At 38.8% G+C, this 24,222-nt stretch overlaps 2 protein-coding genes across 2 annotated transcripts in view; one reads left to right on the forward strand and one right to left on the reverse strand.

Annotated features, from left to right (window-relative positions):
- Nucleotides 1-3,438: 3,438 nt before the first annotated feature.
- On the reverse strand, nt 3,439-23,082 carry b4galt5 (UDP-Gal:betaGlcNAc beta 1,4- galactosyltransferase, polypeptide 5). The gene is made up of 9 exons (XM_043224673.1): nt 22,710-23,082; nt 11,319-11,438; nt 10,357-10,470; nt 9,926-10,053; nt 9,146-9,262; nt 8,672-8,859; nt 8,442-8,564; nt 7,304-7,405; nt 3,439-6,982 (listed from the first exon to the last, which is right to left on the reverse strand). Exons 1-9 carry the CDS (start codon nt 22,813-22,815, stop codon nt 6,835-6,837), a joined length of 1,146 nt encoding a protein of 381 aa, XP_043080608.1. The 5' UTR covers nt 22,816-23,082; the 3' UTR covers nt 3,439-6,834.
- Nucleotides 23,083-23,863: 781 nt separating this feature from the next.
- The window catches only part of slc9a8 (solute carrier family 9 member 8), an 18,083-nt gene continuing 17,724 nt past the window's right edge, over nt 23,864-24,222 (forward strand). Inside the window, 1 exon segment of the mRNA XM_043225472.1 lies at nt 23,864-24,168. Within this exon segment, the coding sequence (XP_043081407.1) occupies nt 23,981-24,168 (188 nt within the window). The 5' untranslated portion in view covers nt 23,864-23,980.

Genomic DNA, 24,222 nt, shown 5'->3' on the forward strand with positions numbered 1-24,222 from the left:
TTAAAAGCTCTCATTTCATTGAGATCATACACTCATATACATTAATCTGATCTCATCCAAAGCTACTTGCACGACTGATCTCATCATATCTCATTGCTTGATTCCCCAAATCCATCTTTAAATCTGTATTTGTACAAGCAGCGATCATAACCTAATTCCCAGTCATTTCAATTTGGCTATTTCTATACATACATACATATAATTAATTCAGACTCTCTGGATAAATACTGTATATACAGTATTGTGCATTTAGTTGTGGATTTAAAACAACAAAGATATTAATAATCCTCAAATACACGTATTACTTAATCTTATTCGATTTTTTTCCCTTTTAATTCCCTTAAGTTAATTGCGTCCTCATAGGCCGTGTAGATTTATGTGTATATGGTATGAAGGAATAAAGCTGTCCTTACATAGTGGTAGGACTAAACTGTTTGCATCTATAATGCATACACTAGCTAATACACAGTACATAGAAAATCGATTTGGACTCGTTTTCTCTCCCCTATATTAGTTCCTGTTTGCTCAATGTTCAGCGTCCAGTCTACTTTGTCTTTCCTAGATGTTATGCATGATTGCTACTGTTCAGTGTGGATTTATCTTCGTTTGGATTTATTAAAAGACTTTTTGTAGAACTTCTTCTCCTCAGGTTTCTCTGCTAGATGTGTCGTGACGGCATGGTTACAAGGTAGCGATTACACATTTTACGTTTATTCAAAGTTGGTATCGTTTGACGGCATCATCTCTTCTCAGGTGCTAGGTCATCAGAAGTCTTCATAAGAGACTGGATCCTATAAGAACTCACGTCCGTGTCGTGCTTTTTTGGTCACACACTGCTCAATCCCCTAGTTTTAGGGTATACGTATTTGGTGGCACTTCATGGTAATCTTAAAAGATTGTCAAACACATTTATCCTGAAGAGTCTGACTTGACATGAGCCTTTAGCCAAGTTCACGCCACTCAGCTACCACCTCACAAAATATATAATTGTGCCACTGATCTCCTACTTTGAATCTGAATTTGTGAGGGATATGGGTGAAAAACATCTCCCACCTAGGCCTTCAGTGATGTCCTAGAAGCTAGAAATACAGTTAAACAATACAAAACAAGTCATTAAGCTCACAAATGACTCAAATACAGCCCATCCAAACGTATTTATACCATACAGATAACACTGGTATAACACAAACAAGGCAATTACGTCTCTACTTTCTGTCTTTACAAGTCTCCCTGCTCCTCTGCGGGAGGAAAATACTAGTTAGGGCAGTTTTAGCGGGAAACGAGCAAATAACATGAAAATAATTCATACAAGGCGGTGAAGAAAAGCATAGCGTTATGTGGCTACCAGGCATTTAAAAAAAAGAAAAAAGCTAAGTAAAAACAATCTCCATGAACTTGCAATATAAGTTTTTTTTTCTCAGCCTCGATGATATACAACACTTCAAGTTGTCATAAGATATTTAGTCAGATTTTCACGCTCTTTCTATCGTGTAAACTGTGCATTGATATCCCATCATGAAACCCAAACAGCTTCATAGTTCCGTGCAACAAGAAAGATGGAGGTAGAGAAAACTGGCTAGTTCCTAGCGCTGTGTTTCTTTGTTACTTTATTCCCCTCCTGCAGCTAAATACTGATATGGAAACTGCTGAGAACTTGGCATCTTGGAGGAAACTGTTTCTGATAGAGGAACCTCAGACTACCATCCACAGTCAATTGGACTGTCAACTCTTTCACTGGGATGACCCCTTTCTGTTGCACGCTGGGATATCAGCCCCTCAGCTCAAACTTGCTGCTTATTATCATCTCTCATGTTTCATACTTTCTTTTGAAACCAGAGGCCAGGTCCAACAATCCAACCCCTCCACCGCTCCAAAGAGACATTTTAAGCTTCTCTCCGATATCTGATTTCCATCAAAAACTCTCTCTCGAACCAGCACTTAGAAAACGAGAGCGAGTAATCCTCAGCATCAGAAGACACTCCTACAGAAGAGTGTTCTGTCACATCTTCTGCCCTTTCTTTTTCCCTGCCACCAGAGGTCGCACTCATCTGAAATCTAGGTGGTTGTTCTCTCAACCTAATTTCGGTGTTGGGCTGCCCCTGTACTTTGTTTGCTTCACTGACTGTTTGTGTAGTATAACCATCATTTTGACTACTGGATTGTTCTTTTCGTTTAAATAAATAAATATATTTGCACATGGTTTCAGAGCCTCACCACCTGATCTGATGCTTCACAAAAGGAAAGAGATAAGTGGAAAGGAAGGCGAGACACAAAGATGAATCTGGACTGATAATCAGCGAGAGGAACAAAGATGTAGATACAGTTTTAAAATATGGCCATAATTAAATTTTTGTTCAGAGAAAACGGTTTAGGAGTTGTTTTTTTTTTTAATTAGTCAAATTTATGTCTGTGCTTATTCACTGATGATTCATTCTTCTGACTGTCACAAAAAATCGAATGAAATAAAAAGTGTACTTTTTGGGATTGAATAATTTTGTGCGTAAATGTTTCATGCAAATATTTTTTTCTGCCGGTGCAACTTGTGTCCTCAGAATCACTATATATATATATATAGGTGAATATTATTTTTAGTAGTTACAAATATATGTGCACATATTCACATCCCAAGAAGCAATATAACTGCGGTTTCATTTCCTTATGCTAATTTCCATATCGATGCACAAGAGGTTCATTCAGAGCTGAAAAGTGTTTGAAACAGTCATGATCTTTGTATTTCGACAACGTTTTGAGTCTCTGCAGCTGTCTCCTGAAAAGAAGCAGATGAGAACCGAATGCTGTTAAAACGGGGAGCATTATTTTTAGGGAATGACTCAAAGGATTTCTCTGTTTCAGTGTAGCATCTGATTAAATGACAGATGGGACTGGATGATGACACTGTGTGGAAAGTTCAGCATAATTTCAAATTAAAAGATTTCCATGAAATCCAAATGGCCTATTTACAGTAACGTCAACACATTTCACTGGCGCTGCTGTTCATCGGCAAAAAGAAACCTCAAACACCCGTTCCTGTTGTTTTTAATAAATATCCTGTGACATTGATTGCAAACGTTTTATGCGTAAGATGCTCTCAAACATATGTACCGTACTCTTACGAAAATCAAACAGATAATGCAGAAGGGGGTTTTACAGAAGAAAACGGCAAAATGTGCTCTGTAAAGATGTTATAAACCCGATGTTATTGGATTCTTACCTAAATCACGTTAAAGAATTCATAAAAAAAGCCCAATTTAGTTTTTGAGAATGCATAATGAAAAATTTAAAATAGCGCAAAGTCAACAGGCGTAACCACTTAACCATAAAACAATAAAAAAATAAAACAGCTGTGTTTAAAGGAGCATCCTGGTACTAAAACGTTTTAAAATGAATTGGCATAGCATCGATTAACATCAATTAACGCCAAACAATATATACAAGATATTGCTTAAAGTCACTTTTATTGGTGCACTTCAGTCATTTCAACAATGATAATAGAAAAAAAGATCTCACATCATAGAAAGTGTTCATACAGAAACACTAAGGCTGAGATGTGTTGTACGAGTGGCAGATGGCTTCACTTCACTCACAAGGAGACCCGATCCCCTTATAATGCATCTTAGTTTCTCATAACATTTCTGTTGTCTTGATATTATACAAATGATAGTGAATGTTTCATCTCGAGGATTTGGAAAATGAATGCGTTTGGCCGACGAAAATCCTAGTAAGATACGATAATGTCATAGAGGGACATCTCCGTCATCATCATCACAAATGATCATAAAAACAGTATTTAAGGCCTGTTATGATTAAAAAGAATAGAGTGAATAGAAAATACAGCTCGTATAGCTCATGGCATTCAGAGAGAGGTCAATGGCACCGAATCATTGTCTGACTTAAGGGCTCCAAATTCTTATTAGCAAGTCAATCTTTGAAGTTCCTTTATATGACTTTTTTTTCCCAAAACACACTACGCAATATGCACAAGTAAATAAACACATTAACATATTAAATATATTTGCTTATAAAAAATAAAAACATGATTATATCGAATAAATTAACAGGTTTTAAGGCAGCCAGTTGTTCAAGGGATGGGTCGTGGACCTCCCCGTCATATCAGCTGGAGCGGAATGAGTTATATAGTGGACTGGAGTGTGCCAATGACGGGGGCCCGTGAAGAAAAATGGAGCAGGGCCAGTAGATTCCACAAAAGATACAACTCTTATAAAACGGGGGGGGGAAAAAATCATAACAGATATAAATCATAATTTAGAAGCATGGAATCAAACAAAAAGAAAACAAGACGAACTTCTTTGGAATTTTTAAAATCCTTATTTGATTCTTAAAAAAATCTGTACAAAAATGTCCTACAGTGCGCCCTATTTTTACGGGCGCGCAACGAACGGTTTATTTTGACGCGCAATCCAGCGCCGATTGATTTTTCCGAACCGAACTTGACAGGCAAGAGCTCATTTTGTCGGTTTGTGGCATCATGTTTGGGTCTTGTCGTGTTGCATTGGGTTCGGACAGTACGCAAGGGCATTAACTGCTAATTGTTAAATAAGCAAAAAGGACCCCAAAGCATTGGCGCAGAACTCCATAAACGTCAAACACAGAGAGAATGAAACATCAGAAAGATCTGCTTGAGCGTACGTCTAGCTAAACGCAATTTACCTGCTACACGGATAGATAACGCTGCCGAGACGGTCACCGAGGCAAGAGTGCAATTAGATTCAGTCCCATCTAATTATCTGTTACAAGACAAGAGTACGACGGCAGCACAGTACTAATGTCTGTGAGGCCAGCACCATTAGTTATCAGGGCAGGATGAGTTCACTGGGCGCTCAAGAACCGTCTCTCTGACCTTCTCGCTCTCTCGTGTCATCATACGAAACATCTGTCCATCGAGTTTAACAGCAACAGACTCTCGTCCCAAGATCAGCCTCACAACCTGTTTCAGTGCTTGTTTTTACATCACAGTTATCTCTCTTGATCTGTTTCCCTACGATCGCAGTAAAACAAGATAGAAATATGTCAAAACGAACTAAAACTACAAACAAATGTTCATAAAAGAATGAATAAATACGAGGTCCAGCCTCTGTGATTTGATGAATGCTCACGAACACGCTCACAGTTACGCATTACGAAGCCTCTAATGTCTCTAAATGACATAAGTGAGTGTAATGGTAATGTGCTATTACAGTGGAATGAAAGCAAAGGGCCTCATTTACGGTTCATAAATAACTGATATGGACATTGGAAATTGAGCAGGACAGATTTCGTCGTTCATAAAAGAAGTTGCAGCAAATTTTTACGAATGACGACACAAATTCAATCTGCTTTCACGAACGTAAACTATCTCTATATTGTTTGAACGCGTTCTATGTCTCTACATATTTCTTGAGCGCGAGCGGTTTCTCGAATGAGGCCCGAAGTGTCTTTGTGTTTGGTCTGGTAGAGTTGCGACAACACTCGGAATTAAAACGACGTCAAATGTTGGCTCTGTATAAAAACTCGATAGGGTTTCATAACCCGTGAGGTGACTACACACGCAGAAAGGCATATTGCTCAAAATGCAAAGCATGTTGATTTGACTGTGAAGGGAAGCGCATGGGAAGCACTCTCACAATATCTACACAACGTAAGCAGGAATCGGCGGAAAAACCCCTCTGTAAGCACAAACAACAGAATGTTTGTTCGACAGACAATCCGACGTTTTAAACAACCGGCAGACCCGGATGAATACAGCTTGACAAATCTCAAAACTAACAAGTCAGCCTGCCCTAATCTAGTTTCCGATGACACATATCTCAGTGAACGGGGCAAAAATGCGTGACCGTTCAGACCGAGGCGCATTCGCTGGCATTGAGGTGGTTTGTAGAACGGCTCTTAAGAGTGTATTAGGTTTAATGTGCTGGTGTACTACTAAGAGTTGAGAAAACTCACTACAAATGACTGTACAAATGAGAATATTTGAAAGTCCCCTTCTCAATACCACCCTGCCTTGATTGGACATAAGCGAGTAGCAAATCATCAACTAAAAGCTACTGGCCGTCCGCAAAAGGTACAAGCCCTTTGTTATGCCCCAGCTTCCTGTTTCAGCGGAAGAAAGGACACTGCGCTTGTCAAGCCGTTTCATGGGATCATGCTAACGTCGAGAAAACTCTTTCCGTTGAACGATATGCATCGTGGAAGATGAGCGTGTATTGCACAGCTAAAATGATCGTGTTCGTTTCCACGTTTCATGAGTGAATACTCACACTTAAACCCGTGATGTTAGTAGCATCTACCGTAAGTATCAGTGCATGCTTATTTATTCTATATTTAATAAATATTTGAATTTGCATTTATCAGTTTACATACTAACACACAGAACCAGCTGTGTTTGTTTCTGGCAGAGGCGAGGGCATATCCCTCAACTCCTACAATGGCTATTCTGAAGTCGTTTAGCATAATTGTCACGAACTTGTTCAATAGCTTTTCTCATTCATGCTGTAAACATGCGACTTCACCCCCAGGCGAAGTCTGATTAGAAGACACACACCACATGTCGGATCTGATCGGTCCGACGAGGGTAAACCAGCAGTTGGGGTTTTGAATTCAAGAACGGATCCATTGACGCGACGGACAGACAGTGGATGAGTGACAAGGGAAAAACAAAACCGTGGTAAAACGATCTTAAGAAATTATGTAGAAAAGTAAATGCAAAAATAAAATAAAAATGTTCTGTGCATTAAAGATTCAAGGAATCCCTCCCGCCCCCAACATTTTCTAAAAAATAACTTATAAAAATGGTGTAGCATGTGGCGTGGGTCTGTCTTGTTCCTCGTGTGTTGTGTGTCAGTAGTCGGCGACAGGAGCCAGGTCTCGACTGAGCGTCACTGACACATTAGTGTACAGACTCTTCCGGGACACTAGAGGGGAGTAATTCAAGTTATTCAGGCCATCCAGGCTCTGTCTCTCCTTGGATCTACGGAGCAACTTGTATCTGAAAAACAAAAGGAGAAAAGCTGTTTTGAGCAGCTTGGCAAAAGTGTCTTTCAGCCCGATGATAAAACGCAAGCAGAACAAACTATAATATCCCTGTAATGAAATTTCACGTGTTTCACAAAAAAAGCTTAATCTAACGAAAGACCGGGCCTTTTCCATGAAATTCAATTGAACGCAACGATTTGCATAATAATTGTTTATGTAAGAACCATTGCATTCTGTTACCCAACATCACCACAGTGAATTTGACTGCTCTTGCTCAGGATGTCATCTGAAATGTGACGAAAGATACACGCAGAAACGGCTGTTCTCGTCTTACCTGCCTAGAAACTGGACTTCCCCTCGGTGGTGGTGTGGTATGGACATATAGCGACCAGTGTCTCCGTGAGGTCGACTCACTTTGTAGCCAGCAAACTGAACCCTGCAAAAAACACATACTAGTGTCGATTAAAAAAAATAAGTGAATATACTTTAAGTCTACTTAAGTCTACTTTAAGTCGAGGAAGGTAATTCAAACTCTTTTCCCATACAAGTGTACTTACAGACAAAAATAAGTACAATGTACTTATTGTGTTCATATTGTATCGCAAAACACATTTTACTGTTGAAGTAAGGGTGAAGGTAAGGTTAGGGACAGGTTTGGTGGTATGGATAGGTTTAAGGGTGGGTTAAACAGGTTTAAGGTTTAAGGGATGGGTCAACACTGTAATTATAAATATATTTTACAGATATATGTACAATGTAAAAACATGTATGTACACAATAATTGCATTCTATAAAAAAATACTATAAATTATAAGTATAAGTACATACTGTTGTAGTAGTCAAGGCCACCTAATATAAATTGGGACCTATTTGGCCTATACTTGTACTTGATTGCGACATACCTAAAATATGATTTCATAATCTAAGTTTACTTAGCTTGGACTTTTTTTGTAATGTATGTGGCACTACAGCATACATCTGTCATACTTATATTATTGTGTACGTTTATAGTAATACGTCTTAACCTGTTCGGACATATAAACAATTGGGCGATTTTTGGGGGCAATTCTGTATGATTTTGGTTAAACACAAATGTACTAAAAGTACATTGATTTGAGTACACTTACTACATGAAACTCAAGATTACTTAATAAATAAAAGCAATGGTTTTAGTGTACAATGAAATGAAATGAAATGAAAGTCTACTTCTTTTTAAGAGTAATAGTAGCGATGTGAAATAAAATTAGGCTTTAAAATCGCGTTTTCCGAAAGTGCTACTCATTTTTTTTCAATGTAATCCTTCTTAATTGAGGGGAAATTACCGAGCGCACCTTTAACGACCATTGGCAATCACTCCAGATAATCCAGCTGAGGAAGAGTTATTATCACCTTTTACAGTAAACCACTTTTATGGGAGTGTATTTCCCGATAAGACAGAGCGTTATCAGCTCTAAAGCATTTCACCTTCATACCTGTTCCATAGGTCGTCGTCTTCCCCTCCCCAACCCCAGAATGCATTGGGAAAGCCATTTATCTTCCTGAACTGCGACACGGTGAGTCCACTCACCCCACCAAAGAACTCCTCGTATGGAAGCCTGCATGTTCAAAGACACACGCATCTTTACTCACAAGCAAACATCATTCATAACGCATATACAAGACCAAACAACGTTTCAAAAACAGCCTGTTTTGGAAAACTCACATGTAAGAGTACTTGTTGAGTTTGACCGCAAAGTGTCTTGGCATTTCACCACAACCATAATAGTTGCGGTCATTTTCCAGAATGTGGTCAACGTCGTGAAATATCACGCAGTCCCAGTTCAAGTCCTTCATGGCCTCTTTGAAACCAACATTAAACAGCATGGCACGATTGAACGGTTCATCTCTCGCCTGTGGACACGCACAAACATTGATTTGACTTCATTTAAGTGACACATCCACAGGAGCTGAGCTGAATTAATCGTAATGTGTAGTGCATAAATCACTTGTAAACCCGTTCTTGTGTTCTGCCGCGTTTCACTGGGACAATATAGAATAGTTTGACAGAGCCCAGATCTTCTGGGTCAGAACGGCGTACAACACAAACATTTTTTTTGCAGTATACAAATTTGTACACTTGCTGTAAAAAGAATTTGGATACGGGGGTTGAACAGTGATACAGCTTTCTTTTTCTGACCTGCTCAATAACGTAGAAACCAAACTGCAGTCTCTGCCTCTGAAGAGCTGGGATCAGATGTCGGAAAAGTATGGGAAGGTGCTCATGGCGATTACGGAAAGGAACCAAGATGGCCACCTAAAGCATGAACACAAAAAATGACGAAATATCTAAGATGCTCTAATAATCTAAGTATGTAAGATCCAAGTATGTGTGTGTCAGAGCTAGGTGATAAATATTGAATATTTAAAGATATGTTTGATGACATTTTGAAAATATAAAATATTGTATATATCTTCATGGTTTTAGCACAGTTTCTAGATGCTTTTTAAAAGATTGCTACCATGCTGTATCTAAAATTCACAAACGCTAAATGAATAACCAACTAACTAAATGAATAAATAGCCTAAATAAATAAAAATACTAAAATAAAATACTGTCCGATTGACTTTTTTCCATTTTAGTTAATTCCTAAATTGTGTTTTAAATAATCTTAGAATTTAGATGTTCGATGTTAGGCTATGTACCATATAATAAGCATGTTAACAAAATTACGTTTGATTAAAAAAAAATCTTCTGTTTCTTGCACAAAACATTTTAATTTTTTAACTTTTTAATTTTTAACATTTAAAACACTGGGTCTAAAACCACACAAACAGAAGCAAATGACAGGCGTTTTAAAAAAATATCAGACTCAACACATGTTGCAACAGCTTTTTGTGAAGCAAACTCTCCGTACTTCAGAGTACAACCGCAAAAAAAGAAAAAAAGAATCAGGTGGCTTGACTTTTTATAACGAACCTTCCAGCGTGGGAGACAGTCGTGTGGTTTCCAGTGGCCCCCGAGTGACAAACTAGGATCTGCTTTCTTGAGAAGTCTCTCAACCTCCTCTAGAGCGATCTCACTCATGTTCACTTTCATCTTGCCCTCTGACAGAAAGAAAGAGAGAGCAATTGCTGTCGATCGCACCAGTATATGTGAGCTTTGTGAGCACATTCATTGTGCGACACCAGAAACTAATCTGCACAAGCTCTATTCCAAAAACAAGTACTTTTATCTTTTATTTGGTGGCCATTTAATATTTCATGTCATTTTGTTATTTTAAAATGACCCGCTTCAGGTGTGAGATAAGAAGATTAGCTGGTTTTGTCAAAGTTTGCACAAAGTGCAAATGACTTCTGGAGTGTGTTTCCTCAAAAGTACCAAAAGAAACATTAAATTCCTGCACTTACTCATGGAGGGCAGTTTCTCTGGGCAGACCTGATCAGACTTGTACGTGAAGCCCTCCGGGAGGTAAGGAGTGGTGGAAACATCCGTCTCACTTAAGTTAAACTCATACGTATAGTCTAGAAAATAAGAGAATCACACATTCATACAGAGTTTTTATTGCATTAATTTATTTTTCTTTGAGACCGCATACTTCACAAACCCTAAATCCCACCATGGACTTTGCAGGGGTACAAATGTTTGGTGTTTAACCCTGAAAACTCCCTCTTTTGGTTTTGTAGTTACATGTTTGCATTCAAAAACGATGTTCTCTGTCATAAAAGTAAATGGACATAAATGGAGAATATATAGAATCGGTGGGAAGGGCCAAACAGGCAGTGATGTATAATCGGTGGGCAGGGCTAAACCCATAGTGATATATAATCACGGGTGGGGCTAAACAACAGCGTTGATGATCTTCTGCGGAGGCGGGGTTATCCTCACTATTACATCATAGAGTGGCACATCCAACAAGACTCGTTTAGACTAGTCTTGAATAGCCAGATCTTCGGCTGAAGATCTGGAATACACGGCAGGTTTTATTGGCCGAGGCCCTCCCACGAGGCCATCTGACCGACATGCCAAACAACCAAGTTCGTTTCGTTCAGCGTCACGTTTCAGGTCGTAGAAACCTCAGCACAATAACAGAACGGTGTGTAAAACTAAGATTACAGGATTTCATAGCACAATGAACTCTTATACGTCAAAGGATCAAGGGAATTTCGGTTTAAAGATTTTCGCTGAATCAGCACTGTAAAGTATGTTAAAGTTGAACATTGGCTTACGTCTTAACCTTGTTTATGAACGAAAACTGTGCTGCTTTAGGTGGGTCTCAGAAGGATGTCATGCATTGTCGTCGCTGCTGACGGGATGTTCTATAGGAAGGAAGATTAGTGGTCTGTTCTCTGCTCTTTGTAACGTTTCGTACCTGTGCCGTTGACATTGTAGGCGCTGCGGACCATCTGCTCGAGAACCTGAACTCCCATGTTCCTAACATTCTCGCGGATCTGGATCCCGCGGGCCTGGACCATGAACAGGTACTCATTAACTGAGAGAGAAAAAGAGAGAGCTATTATCATCAGAATAACTGCATACTTACTGACACAACACGTAATGATTATGCCCTCAGTCTGCAAACCAACAACAAAAGAGAAGAACATTTTCTAGAGAGAACAAATCAGTTATCATGGTAGAGTTGGTTGAGTGAGAACCCCACGGCCCCCGTGTTTGATAGATTTTACACACTTTAACGTGCCGTAAGAAAAACTACCTTAATTTCAGGCATCGATGTAAAATTTTTGAATCAACAAAATAAAATGTGTGCTAGCCTACAGTGCTGGACTCTGTCCTTCGCAAGTGTGTGTGTGTGTGTGTGTGTGTCCTGCACAGTCACAAGGCCGTGCTGATAAAGCAGAAAACAATGGCTCTTTATGTGCTGATAGGCCGTCCCTCAGATAACCCACACATCTTTGCTCACACTCTAACTGTGTGTGTGTGTGTGTGTGTGTGTCACGTGTGCATCTTTAGAACAGTTTGGCCACAAATCTAATTTCAGAAGGAAGCACTGGGATAATGGGTGCTACATGTATGTGGTTAATAGTGTACCTTCTCTGTTTCTTCACACACACACACACACAAACAGGAATCTTAGGAATGTATGCCTACCTTAAGCTCTGATTACCCTGTGTGTGTGTGTGTCTCATTGCTCTATGCGATTAATGCAGCTAATTTTCGAATGGACTATTTGGTAATTGCATCATGTCTTCTAAAGCGTTTAGCTTAATATATCATGACCTATAAGCTTATCACCAAAGCACTAATAAACATGTCCATAAAATCTTTATGATTCTGTTTGCATCATCTCATTTTTCATGTATCCTGGGTCCTGATGACCTCACCCAGCTCTGTATCCTAACATTTGTGTGATGACATATAATTACATTCACATAAGCATTGTGAGGAGTTGTTTGACTAATATCAGCATGCATTTTATCGCTCGATACGACCGCTCCCAATGATTTTTCCTGACATGTACCATCTTATGTCCTGTCAGCAGTATGCCAGCATTTTAGACTCTCCAGACCATAAAGTGCCTTGTGACTTCGGTAAGCTGCGATCACATGATCATGCCGCCGCCGCCGGTGTGTGTGTGCTTTCTGATTGAAAAATGTAAAAAAAAAAAAATGCCAGCTCAATCTAAATATAGATCTGATGGTCTATTAATAAAAGTGCTGCTTGAAAAAAAAACATTCAAAATATTTGGGTCAATAAGATTTCTCATAAGTCTCACTATATTTTCACTATTTTATCGAAAATATAGCAATATTTGATGTCTTAAATATTTTATAAAGAACATTATGCTTAAAAAAATTTGTGCTGCTCAATAATGCTATTAATAATAGTGCCAAAAAACTTGAAAAATATAAAAGTGAGACACGTATGCTAGCAATGACCTTGAATTGTGGACCCAGATCACATGAAGGCCAGTCATGGGTTACTCATAAGGAACTGGTGAAGCCCACCCATGCACCACACACACACACACACACACACACACACACACACACACGCACACTCACACACAAACACACACATGCATTTCCATGTTTTACGGGGACTCTCCATAGGTGTAATGTTTTTATACTGTACAGACTGTACGTGTTATTGCTCTACACCTAAACCCCTTACAGGAAACTACTGACATTTTTAGATTTTCATTTTTATTATCTTGTTTCCTCAAAAATGTCCCCACAAGGTCAAAATGGTATTCCTATCCTCAGGGGGGACATTTGGTCACCATAACGTGATAAATACCAGGTGCACACACACACACACACACACACACTCTTCCTGAGCAGTGAGATTGATTAGGGTTAGTGATTATTTTAGTGTAGTAGAGATGACATAGCGAGCGCCGGAGGTCCGAACTTCAGTCAAACAATTACAGGAAGTCATCAGTCAGCATCAAATCAACACATCGGGTCTTCACACAGAGCTGCAGTGTTAACTCATTACACCTCGTTTGCTGGTGCGACTTCTGCACAATGTACTTTATCATATCAAGTTCGAATATAAACACAGTAAAAAAAACTGCAAGCTTGTGTTTGCATTCGTTTCAGGAGTTTCCATTCACACCCAACGTTCTTTAAATAGGCTAACTTATAAGCCAATCCTAACATACACATGCGCGGACACGCACACACACACACACACACACACACACTGCATGCTTGCTTAAGGTGGATTTACGTATTCCAAATATTCCTGTGTGAATGTGCGTTTGGTTTTAGGGTAGAGCTGTGTGTGTTCTTGTCTTAAGTAATAAGAGAAGTTTAGAAATTATTCTTTTTTTCATCATTTTTGTCAGCTGAAGGTGACAAAACCTCCTTTTCTGGACATCCTCATTTGTAAAAACTGTCAAAAAATTATTCACGAACTACCGTAAATATTTTTACAGTAAATTGTACAGTATATACAATTATAGAATTTATTACAAAATGGCCTGGTTTCAAAAACGAGACTTAGCCTAAACCAGGATTAGGCCCATAGTTCAATTAGGACATTTAAGTCATTTTTGACTTAGAAAACTCGTTACCGGTGTGCATCTTGAGACAAAAAGTTCTTGTTCTCATTAAGAAGCATGCTTTTGCTGTTAATGACTGTTTTGTCAGTAATACTTAAAGTGCCCGCTGAGCCATTCTTGTATTAAAATGCTGAACTGTTTTTAACACTTTGCATATGTAATAAACTCTTTATAGAGAAATGGTAAATGATAAAAGTTCATTTGCAAGAACAGATAACCAAATCTGTGCAAATCCAATCAAACAAACATAATAAAACACAGTAAAAGCATGACAGCGTATTAAAAAATACGATTTTTGAAAATGTAAAGATTAGTTCTCTAAACTGCGAATAAACCCTGAATATTCAGTCATTTTGAAAAGTTATTCGAGAAGAAAGACAGGAGGAATTGTAATTCATTCATCGGGTGGTTTATCTTTGTTCTGTTGTTTTCATTGTGTGAAAAGACACTTGATGGAGATCACGTTGCCAAGAGTTAGCTTTCTTTCAGGCACAGGAATCTAACCAGGCAACTGTCATTTAGACATAATGGTTTTTATACTGAAAAAACTGTATCTCTACACACAATTTTGTTTTTTAAGTGTTTTGAATTATGGGGACATTGGCAGTGTACTCGTAAACCACCTTCAAATTCCAATACCTCTGTCATACCCATGTCATTAAACTAATTTCCATAAACCCCAAAAACCACACACACACACACACAGAGAGAGAAACACTTCCTTTATCTGTTTCTCTTCCTCTTATATTTGATACTGTCAACTCCAATGAACAGAGGTCTGCACACCAATGCAGTTACATTCATAATGACATTTTCTGTCATATTAAATTAGCAAGAACTAATCTTCAAGATTATGTGTGTCAAAAGATCACCAACATATAGCATTAACACATTAACACTAATTTAATATTCAGAAACCTGTCCATTTACATTTACAAAAAAAAGTTTAAGAAATATTTTTTTTACTATTCAATGCATCAAAAATCCAATTCATACTTTGCAAGTAAAACCTGAGAGTTATAAGGAAGGGCACGGTTTTCAGTAAATAATGAATTATTTTTGCCCTGCTTTACAAAAACTAATAACAAATAACAGAAAATAACCTCTTAATTCTATTATTTTTATGTGAACATTTCACAGTATCCTTTCAGAACTTGTAATGATTCCAAATAATATTTAGATACTTTTAAACTTCTCATTTATCTTGTAAAGGAATAAATGCAAATGCACATACAAAATAATTCTATTTTTTTGTGGCATATGCAACGTAGCTTAACACCAGGCTTTGATGCTCTCGGATGCATCCAATCAATCGGCTGCCTTGCCATGACACGGCAGGCATGTGACAACGGCTACCATGACGACAGTAGTATCAACAGAGGTCCATGTTGCTGTAACAACACGACAATCGTCTGCCTGGCAAGATATGTGTTTAATTAGTGTTGCGCCCCTCCACGCTACCATCTGTGATGCAAATAACTCACCTAGTGTTGTGAGAAACATAAACATGTCAAAGCAGAACGCTTTTCCAAAAGCAAGCATCCAATGAGCAAATGTAAGAATCAAAGTAAAGTTTTTACCATTGATATATATATATTACGATCACGCTTTATTTTAGGGTCCAATTCTCGCCAATAACAAACCATTAACTATGACTTTTGCCTCAATAAACACTTAATTTGCTGCTTAAGCGACTTTTTGATTAGAACAAGCTAAATAATTAGCAAATGGGGTAAGCAAAATAATCTTATTTAAAAACAGAAAACGTAATTTCCCCATTTGGCGGATTAAGTAAACTCATCATAAAAAAAAAAAAGTTACAATTTTGGCTGGAAACAAGACATTTTTTTTTATGTTAACGAAGCGTCTAGTTGAGAGTGAGAATACTAAACTGTTACCCAGCTTTACATCGATCAGTGGTTTTTATCGCATTATTCAATCAAGATCTAGAAACAAAGATCACACCAACACGTGGCAATTACGTTTCGATTAATTAGCGGCAAATTGAAATATTTTTGGTTGTAATTCTTTGTGGAAGCTGCACTCCGTCTGTGGGTTAAGGTCACGGGTTCACTTATTTTAGTTTGTACATGTGAATCAAACCTTTATTATGGAATTCTATCTCTTAACTGGTAGCTTCTGCTGACACATTTCCTTGTCTTTGTCCCGACATAGTACAGTAAACATCAGTTTATAGCTATACTGCAGGCTGTTAATTGTTTCTGTTTAAGCCGAGTAACACAGTTTTCCAACTGGTCAAAGCGGGGCCCTTTCATTCCGCTCTGTTTATATTTTAGAATTGTTTATTTGAACATTTGACTAAGGAAGCCGGTCCAGAGTTATTTAGAAAAGGCGGCATCCCGTTGCAGCATGCAGCGTTTGGATATGCCGCGAACATTTGTACTGTAAGACCAGAGTTTCCTCCTTTCTGGATGCTACGGTGGCAGTCAAATGAAAGTAATGTTGCATGTCGCTGCCTGTAAACACCCACACAGGTGCAGTGCCACCAGAAAGCGAACCTCATGTAAAAGCTAAAAACTCTATTGTGCCTTTTCAGATTTTATGCTGCAGGTTTTTAAGTCATCTTAACAGACAAATCCACCTTTTGCAGCAATTACGGCAGCACATCTCTCTGGAATAACGTCAATATATTTCCTGAGAGCTTCAACACTAATGTTACCTCTCATCTCTTTGATAGTACAACAGATCTGTCCAGTTCGTTTACCAACTTGCCCCAAATTTTCCCAGTGTGGATGAGGTCTGGGCTTTGAGGGGTCAGTCCTTCATTGTCAATGTTCTAGAAGATACCTTCCGTCGCTGTTAGATCTGCTAATAGTTTGTTTTATGGATGCTATAACGGCCAGTTCAACAAAAACAACGTAAACCTCTTAAATATGCCAAGTATTCTAACAAATTTGGCCACCACTGCACAATGAAAAAAGTACATTTTAAAGGTAAACACAATGAATTAGAGCTAATTAAACTGCATAATGCTCTCGTGGGTTATACTGCAGATAGCAGAAGTGACTGTGGATCGGTTTTACCTGCTTTGGTGCAAAGCAACAGCAGATGCACTAGAGAGGCAAAAGCCAAACAACTCCCTAAAAAACAATGGTGTTTCGGGTGGTATTGTTAGGGTCCTCCTCTTTACTTGTAGGATGAGACAGCACCTGTGGTCCAATCATAGATCACATGTACTGTGACATCAATGTCCTCCTCATTCAAAAGCTGAATGCAGACACTCAGAGGCCGGGAGTTATCGTGCATCAGGAGGAACCCAGGGCACTTAGATGGCTTAGATATATTTATGCAGAAAATTGCAAAGGGTTCACAAACTTTCAAGCAGCACTGTGTGGATGATACGATGATAAGACTGTTGATTACCATGTCAATGCAACGAGTAAACAGATTAGCTCAGTCATTTTTCACGTGGCTAGTGAAAGGGCTAAGAGGATTACATGTAGTAGTGATTGGGAAGGTGCGCTGCCTCCCCCAGTTGATGTTTAACCAAATTCCATTCTCACTGCAGTATTTAGTGTCACATGACTGTCCTTGGACATTAGATGGCAGCTCTAGTGGACGTGTTTTCAGTGCAGGTACAACATGTAGCCAATAACATCCTACGTCCGACAACTGGCAGCTTTTCACCAAAGTAACACAAAACACGGCCTTTCTGCCGCATTACTGCAGAACTAGTGGTACTGCAAGCATTCGTAAAATTGTTTTATAAAAAAAGATTCCTTAAAGGATGTATACCCATGGTCAGTGTGTTGTTCTTTGTCCAACACATGTATCAAACTACAGCATGGGAAACATCACAGAACGATAGATGCTTTCACCTTTCTTTTCCCAATGTTCCTTCTTGTTGAGTTTCCATGTGCCCCAATCTTCTGTAAACAAATGGCCATGCAAATAGGACACTAACCAGAGACCAGCTGGCATGCCCTGCCTCTGAGCGACTACTTTCCACGAGCCAGTCACACAGTTCATTAACTTTTACAAAGATAAAACCCCTCTCACGTCACGGAAGGGTCATTTGTAGATTTGACAAATTTGCATGCGCCTCCATGAGTGTTCGTTTAAGTAGGTTTTCGGGGATTTTGGCGTCGAACAACCTGCGCAAAATTGCGCAATGCACAAATAGTGCAATGCTCAAAGCTTGAAGAGGAAAATAGCAATAGTCACGCATACAAAAGTGTTAACCTTTCTTACATGCATGCATACTCCTAGTCTTGCTTTCACTTAATATACACTGATGAAGTAGGAAATAATTTCCAAATACTTCAATATATTATTTATTACAAACCTGCTCCAGTGCACCTGCCTGTGATTTATAGACTTTTGATTAGATGGTGCTGATGTGTTAAACTCTACACAGGTCTTCAGGGGCAGGGTTGAAGACCTCTGGTGTAGGCAGAAATTTCGAGTCAAGGAGGAATTTGACTTGGATCAGTCATCAAGGATTTATAAAAATTACAAAAAAAAATATCTTTAATATTAGCTATCCACAAATGTTTTATGCACATTTATTATCACATAAAAAAAATGCCAAGGTGTGCATAAATTCAAAAAAATTGCAAACAAAAACTCGAGTAGGATAAACTTTATATCCAAAAAATACAAAATGCACATAAACTAGGATGGAAACACATTTACCAAATAAATTCCACCATGCTCATCAAAAATGAATGTGACTTCGCATGATGGGATGTGATAACTTATTAACAGCATTTAAGATATTTCTAAAATGGTCTTACAACTGTCGTCTGCTTGCACTGAGGTAAAATGAATTCATCATAATATGAAAATGAATCTAATTGGTGGCTACTCCAACTTGCCAGTTTCAGAAAGTAATTCTCTTTGACAAGTTAAATGGAAACGGTGCTAAATTCGCAAAAGTTTTATGCAGTGTTAAATTAGTGTAGCCATTCACTTAGAAGCGCCTCAGAAAACATTGACGAATCCTGTCTTTTCAGTTTGATTCAGCTTAGTATTTGACCTGGTGTTTATACACAATGATAAAGATGATGGCATATATTCTAGCCCATTTTTTAACAGTAACCTACGTACATGCATGCTGTGGCTTAGCATGCAATGCAATCACAGGTCTGTCAATCTCAACCACAGGCTTCACGGAAATTATGGTAGATCACTATTTTTGAAAGACCAACGCACAATGCGGTGCAAGATCCTATGCAGTGGAACACAGCGGTTTGATGAACAACCTTTAAACAACGTCGCTTTGGATAAAAGCGTCTGCTAAATGACTAAATGTAAATGCAACCATATACGCTGTTAGCTTCTTAACACTTCTTTCACAATACCAACTGCTAACAACCCCTAAAACCTAAGGGATAAACCCTAACTGTAGTCTATAAACGTAACCCAATAATCTTCTCGGTTTGAATGTTTTTCCAGGACCAACAAAGATGTTGACATGTCCCACTTGGCATAATCTCATATAGGAGCACCATCTCATGGGAATCATCGGATCTAATCACGCAGTCATGGATTAGAGACGTTGCTCAACAATGATTTCACGAACATCGGGATTATGTCAGACGTATTCCTCCGTTTCTCCAATCCCCAGATCTGACCCTTTTTGAACCTGGACTGCACATTTAGGGTTGGGCTGAAGAAAGACGTTCCTCGTCCTCTTTCGTCTTTTCTGCTCGGCGTTCGGGACGAGCGGAGGCACCTGGGTTTCCATGGGGTCCGCGTCTATAAATAGGATCCGTGTTCCAGTGAGCTCCGGGCAGGATTTCTCCAGGTTTAATTCAATAAACTGCAGCAATCAGACACATCTGTGGCCCGCGATCCTTCCCCCCCGAGCTGTGGCGTGTGTGAAAAGAGCAGTAAGTTGTTTACTGAAGGTTTCGTTGACCTACGAACCTAATTCCCTTGACGAGCATTAAATACCCCTCAGGGGTAATAGAACCGCTGCCGTTGTTTCCATGGGGACACGAGACATGTATCTCCATGGTTCCACTGCATTTCTCATTGAGATAAATATAGAAAGATACACGGCACTCTTATAGTGTGTCTTTGACTAAATTGAGGTCAACTGGATCTACTGTAATTCCTGGTACACTGATTTCTGAAAATTGCCAAACCCTTTTAATATCTAGTGCCGGGTGAAACCGCAAAACTAGTTGATTTAATACTGGTAATCCTATATATTTCTATAGGTAATCCTATATTTGCATGTTATGGATTTGATTGTGAATAATCCATTACGTTTGTATGTCACAATACAGAAGAAAAGATATGTCAATTCTGACACTTCTCATAAGTGTCTATTTTTTAAACTTATATCTATGCCAGGCGTTTATCTGCGGTTTGAGCTGTTAATATTTGAGGTCTTTTCTCAGCAAATATTAATGACTGTTAATTGTAATCCAGTATGATAAAGCCTATTTACAATGTAACAATGTAAAGATATTCCACCTAATTGGCATCAATAAAAAAAAAAAAAAACAACAACTCGAAAGTAACCCTTAAACATCCTAGCCCTAACCATATCAGCGCATGTAGTTAATTAATGTTAATATTTTGTTGATTATTTTGGGGTTTGATGATGTAAAAATGTTACCTGCAACTTCATACAATATGTATAACGGTTGAGAAGATAAAGAGTCTTATTAAAGCCTACAGCTCGTTCGATTTGGAGTCCTTAAAAGGCCTAAAAGGTCATTCCAATTAGACTTTCAATTATCTTTTAAAGACATATTAAGATATTTTTAAATTGTCTCATAATTTAGTACATTTATCGAAAGCGCAGGCAACCAACAGTTTCAAGTTCAAAAAGGCATCCGTAAGTAATCCATATGCATCAGAGCCGCTGAACACAATATCTTTACACCTATACATATCGTTCAACGCGCATACAGAGAGCATATCAAATATGATCAGCTGCAGCTCAACCGTACTTGCTAGAGCAACCAATTAGGTTTTTTTTACACATTCAAGCGCTTTCGAGAATCGGTAAAGGTTGTGCTCACGTGACACAGATATAGTTGAGCTTGTGTTTACAATATTTAGTGATCATGTTGATAATACGATGATGACAAAATTAAAAAATATTTGGTATTTTGGTAATATAATAATAGTTCATAAGCATGCATATTACTAGAATATTTTTAGTAGCACCCGTTAATGCCTTATTCTACACCTCTAATCCTATTCAATACAACTAAAGCGTTCCTTATCTTTACACATAACCTTATTTGCGTTCCATAGATTTCATATTTTCATATTAAAGTAACCCTTTAAGATTAATAAACCCGATTAATTTTTCGGGTCACCGGCTCACAAAGAAGAGCTAATACTTTATTAATGGTTAATTATTTAACTCAATTATTTAATTCATTTTTTTTTTTTTTTTTTTACTTCATCTAGTGCCAAGGCCACAGTTATTAGCAGAAATACCAGACACTAGGGATGTCTTCCAAAAGAGGGCATTCCCATCGCTTTCCTTCCCTTCGCATGTTAATCACCTCCCTCTGGGACAAACGCAACTTCTGCGAAAAATATTTTCATTCATTATTAACATACTAGAATTACTGGTCCTTGTTCTTCTTTCAAACACGGGGGGAAGTCCCACAGCAGAAGGAAGCTAAAATGGTTTTTAAAGCGCCTCCATTAATAATTAAGCCAATTTAGAAATAAGCTGGGGAAAGCAGACACAGGCTACGGAGGAGAAGGGGCCGCCCATAGGTTAAATGACAAAGACAATGTCAAGAAAATAAAAATCGCACACAGAAATGAAACACACTTGAGCGCACCGGGTTTCTTTGTAAAGAACCACAGCTGTGCAAAGCCTCTAGTTTTATCTCAATGTTATTAGCCTATCCTTTTATACTCTCCCTCACTTTTTAGGCCGTTTATAGCAACCTTGTTATATACAGGCTTAGGTATATGGATTTATAAAAAAAAAAAAAAAAAAAAAGTGGGCGGTTTATGTTTCATGCCATTTTTGTATATTAACAAATAACTTTTATAACGCATTGTTAATGTTTGAAAATAAATAAATAAATAAATAAATAAATAAATAAATAAATAAAATAAAGCTGATGCAAAGTTCTTCGCCAGTCGTAATCGACAAATCCTACTGTAATCTGTGATAAAAAAAAATAAAAAAATTATTAAATAGTTCTTAGCAACGGCAGCATGTCTTCATAAAATATTGATGACCGGATCGGTCACGGGCTGTAGTTTCTCTGCCGGGAAGGCGCGTCTTTGGGGCGGGATCTGATCGAAAACTGCGCGCTAGAGAAGCGAAAGCTCCCGGAAAGGCCGGGGTTATCCTAATATCGGCACGGTTTGCGATGTTAATGGAACACCGTCTATTAACAAAGTGAAAAAAACTAAACAAAAACAAAGCAAAAAAACAAAAAAACAAAGCGCGATTCAGTCAGACAGGACCCGTTTATGCTGTTTGCCTCGGAGATATGAAAGTGTTCTCTATAATGGAGGTCTTCTTCATACGTACTGACCACAGTAAACGACGTGGTTCTGATAGGATTTGCTCTCTAAACACTGTTATTATTATATGATAATACTGCAGGCTGTATGATATACATGAAAACACTCATCATACGACCATCATCAATCGCCAAACCCGACTAGCCCGCATAAGACAGACCAGCCTAAATAACCAGACTGCAGATGTCACCCACATGTATTCAATATAGACGTTATTCTTTCTTATCAAACCGATATGTTTCAGTGCCTTACCTATGCCGGGAGCCGAATAGATGAAGTACAGCGCAGAAGTGGAGAGCGAGAATAGAAATAAAAGCCCGAGAAATGACCTTCTCCGAAATCTCATATGTGTCGGCATTATACAGAGAGACGCAGATATTCTTCTAGCAATATGTAGGCTATACTGGCAGATACGTGTCCGGTTGGACGCAGATGGAGAGTCCGAGCGCAGACACGCTCGATCAGGTCCGATCCCGAAATTTATCCAATCTAGAAGGTTCACTTGTCCTAGTGGAGTCTCATCATCTTCATCCCGTGTGTCACACGCGCACACGCACACTCACGCGCTCACACACACACACACCCTCCTGCGCGCTGCTAATGAATGGAAGCGCATGGGACTCTGCGTTACGCACATATCGGGGAAATGTTCAAGGGACCGTCTGCAAAGGAGGGACCGTGTGAAAATTACTATGCATGACTTTACTTGATTACGTAACGCTGCATGCACGGTCCGGTTTTCTCGGAGACGCCGCGAAATAGGCAGGTATAGCGTAAAGGCGCGTAGGGGAAATTGAGTGGCTCCATTAATGCATATTGTTTAGAGTTGGAGCTCAAAATAAGCAATTATTTCATCTGTCCTGCTGGACGGTGACCACACAGAACAATAGAAGAGATGTTAAAAACGTTAAATAACAAACGTGAATAGAATATAGCAGCGTATTGTTTTAATAATGACTACTGCTAATAAAGCAGAGTTTGAGATCCAGTGCTGCACCCACACAGCATCTCACGATCATGTAGCCTATGTGTGAACATTAATGCCATTGCTCGCGCAGAAAAGACGTCAAATAAGTCATTTATCTAAGTGGACGTCCTGTGTTTTCACCAGGATGTCTTTCCAAACGAATGCATCCCAGAATTGCGCATTGTAGACACGCCCACCTCATTTGAACCACAACTCCCAGCAGCCACAACTCTAATGTGACGTCAGCACGTCCGCTTTTAAACTGCAGTTTTCTTCTCTGCAACGATAACGCGTATATTTTGGTGGATGCTATAAGTGACTAAAAGTATATGTAAATTTCAACACACGATATCTACGTTTTACGCAATTACGTCGGCTTAAAACTTCCCAATGGGAGAACTACAGATCCGCATATCCTAGAAACTACATCTCCCAGGGTTTCCGGGTATGTAGTGATGACGACGAATTTACTCTGCGAAACATGGATTGTGGCGACATGAGTTTGTTTTGCGATTTTTCCCCATATGTCTAATGAATATTTCTGTTTGCGAGCACGATGAGTTTCAGTAATCGCGCTGCTGTGATTGCTGTGTTATTGATTGTATTGACGGCTAATCTGGGGCGGTTTGCGGCAGCAGATGATCAGGCACACAGTAAAAACGATGAAGAATCTGACATTAGTAAAGCTGTCATTGATTTACAGGATCAGAATGGCGCTGACGGACACGGAGAACAGCTGATCAGGTATTATTTTATTACATAGCATCAATTTGCTTCCAGTTAAACAGCGGAAAGAGT

Source organism: Puntigrus tetrazona, chromosome 23 (assembly GCF_018831695.1).
Source record: "Puntigrus tetrazona isolate hp1 chromosome 23, ASM1883169v1, whole genome shotgun sequence".
Lineage (NCBI taxonomy): Eukaryota > Metazoa > Chordata > Actinopteri > Cypriniformes > Cyprinidae > Puntigrus > Puntigrus tetrazona.